At 49.5% G+C, this 2,454-nt stretch overlaps 1 protein-coding gene across 1 annotated transcript in view; it reads left to right on the forward strand.

Moving 5' to 3' along the window:
* Positions 1-1,414, forward strand: part of NCL (nucleolin) — a 6,815-nt gene extending 5,401 nt beyond the window's left edge. The window contains exons 12-14 of the mRNA XM_010192325.1: positions 3-129; positions 543-763; positions 936-1,414. Coding sequence (XP_010190627.1) covers positions 3-129; positions 543-763; positions 936-1,015 — 428 coding nt within the window. The 3' untranslated portion in view covers positions 1,016-1,414. The remainder of the gene's footprint in view (positions 1-2; positions 130-542; positions 764-935) is intronic.
* Positions 1,415-2,454: the final 1,040 nt, after the last annotated feature.

A 2,454-nucleotide genomic window follows, 5' to 3' on the forward strand; every position in this document is an offset into this window, starting at 1 on the left:
AGAACAAAGCAAAACGTTGTTTGTCAGAGGCCTTTCTGAGGACACCACAGAGGAAACGCTAAAAGAATCATTTGAAGGCTCTGTAAGTGCTAGGATAGTCACGGACAGAGACACTGGATCATCTAAAGGGTATGTCAAACATAACGTGGGATTAGTTCAGTTGCTACAAAAAGCCTGGCTGTAACTGATGTATCAGTGCAGGGTGTTTCTGGCACTCACGTGGGTCGTTCTTTGGAGCATTACGGCCTGGGGTCTGTTTGGAGAGGGATGTGTGTGCTCACTTCTCATTGAGCTCCTGCCTGCCATCAAATCCGTGGCAGCCTATGGATTCGCACGAGAAGAAGATCAACTGTGCAGTACTGGCAAACTCGCAATGGGGCTCCGTCGATTGTGATCAGCCACTACTGTTCTACAAGTGACACTGTCCTGGGGCCTGGGTGGTTGTGGAAGTGCAGCTGTTGCTTCTGAAGGGGTTGCTGTCATACCTGTAGGTGGTGATACAGCTCAGAGTTTGATTGTCTTGCTCTTAATCTGTTTCCTAGGTTTGGGTTTGTGGACTTCAGCTCCCCAGAAGATGCCAAAGCAGCTAAAGAAGCCATGGAGGATGGAGAGATAGATGGGAACAAAGTGATCCTCGATTTTGCCAAGCCAAAGGGTGACTTTCAGCGTGGTGGTGGATTTGGTGGTCGTGGTGGCAGAGGAGGCGGCCGAGGAGGAAGAGGTGGATTTGGTGGTGGCAGAGGTGGTGGCAGAGGATTTGGAGGTAAGAGGAGACAAATGCTGCTGTTCTAAGGGGGTGTGCTTAAAAATAAATCCCAGACCAATCTCGGGATTAAGCTGGTGCTGCCACAGTGCTTGATGTGAATTGGGGTGGTTTGGAAGGGCAGTGGTAGGGATACCTGTAACGCTGCTCTGTAACCTCATTTTCTTTCCAGGTAGGGGAGGTGGCTTCCGAGGAGGCAGAGGAGGAGGTGGAGATCACAAGCCACAAGGGAAGAAGATCAAGTTTGAATAAACTTCCCCTTTTCTTTCCCTTCTCCTGCTCTCTGAGACTATCTGAAAGGACTCCGGGGGTTTTTATTCTCCTTTTATCTTGGCGGAGCCTTCGGAGGACATTCCAAGATGCAAAGCAGTACTGTGAGCCACTTGGAAGATACAATTTTCATTTCAAGGAAGAGAGAGCAAGCTATTTTGACTGCTTGCCTATTCAAGTGAACTTTTTAAAAAATGAGCGATAGATGTGGGAGTTTAGCCCTTGTCTGTGAGTTGTCTTGAATTTATAATGTTTTACCCATGTACAAAATTTTTTTTTCCTATAAACTTCTGTAGCATTTTTTTGCTGTAAAAATGCAGAATGTTTTATCATTTGTGCTTCAGCACCCTGTCTTGGACAGATTAAAGGACCTAAACTGGTTCATGTTACTTCTGCGCCGCTAAATGAAGCAGAGGTGTGAGAGAGAGTCTGTCTTGAGCCACTGCCTCTCTCCTCAAGGTCGTGATTTTCACCAGCAGCAGCTGCTGTCCTGCTGTAGCCTGTGTCAGCTCCCAGCGCTGTAAGTGTTGGAAGGAATAGGGGAGAGGAGTGTGGTGGCTGAGGTAAGCCCTGTGCCCACAACCAGACTTCTTTTTATTTTTACTAATGAAGTGATACTGCATGCTACCCAATGGTTTTCTTTTTTACTTTTTTTCTTTAAAACAAATGAGTAAATTGGATCTTCTACTCAGCCCCTGCAGCTCAATCACGCTCCTACAGCCATTGCCTCTTGTGCTTCATTCCATATTTTTTCTTGGCTTGTCTGTAAGTGTTAAGCAAATTGAAATGGGGTTTGGGGAAGTAACCTTGAAGAAAAGTTTTGGCAGTGAGGCCCTGGCTGAGGTTTCCCAGAGAAGCTGTGGGTGCCCCCTCCCTGGCAGTGCCCAAGGCCAGGTTAAATGGCACTTGGAGCAGCCTGGGCTGGTGGAGGTGTCCCTGCCTGTGGCAGGGGTTGAACTGGATGACCTTTAAGGTCCCTTCCAACCCAAACCAGTCTGTGGTTTTATGCCTTCTGTTACTCCTCAGGCCTGGTAAAGGCGATTGCCTCCAGCAGAGAAGGGGGGAAGGTGCTAGGCACCTCACTGGCTATTGCATATATATCTACATACAGCCCCTGGAGGAAAAATGGGGTCTCTTACAGATAAAATGTTTATATTAAACTAGTGCAGGAGTGGTTTTTGGCTCGAGGGTGCTGGTGGATCTGAAGAGGGCTCCTCATCAAGGGGGGGTCTCCCGCCGTTTGGGCATCAGCCATTTTAGAGCCGCTTCCCGCGCCCCGCCGGCAAATGGTCGGAGGGCGGCGGTGCCGGGGCTGGCCGCCAGGGGGCAGCAGTGGCCCGCGCAGCTTGGGCCAGGCCTCATCGGAAGATGCCGACCTTGGGCGGCCCTCGAGGAATCACAGAATCGCTCGGTTGGAAAAG

Source organism: Mesitornis unicolor, unplaced genomic scaffold (assembly GCF_000695765.1).
Source record: "Mesitornis unicolor isolate BGI_N332 unplaced genomic scaffold, ASM69576v1 scaffold10829, whole genome shotgun sequence".
NCBI lineage: Eukaryota > Metazoa > Chordata > Aves > Mesitornithiformes > Mesitornithidae > Mesitornis > Mesitornis unicolor.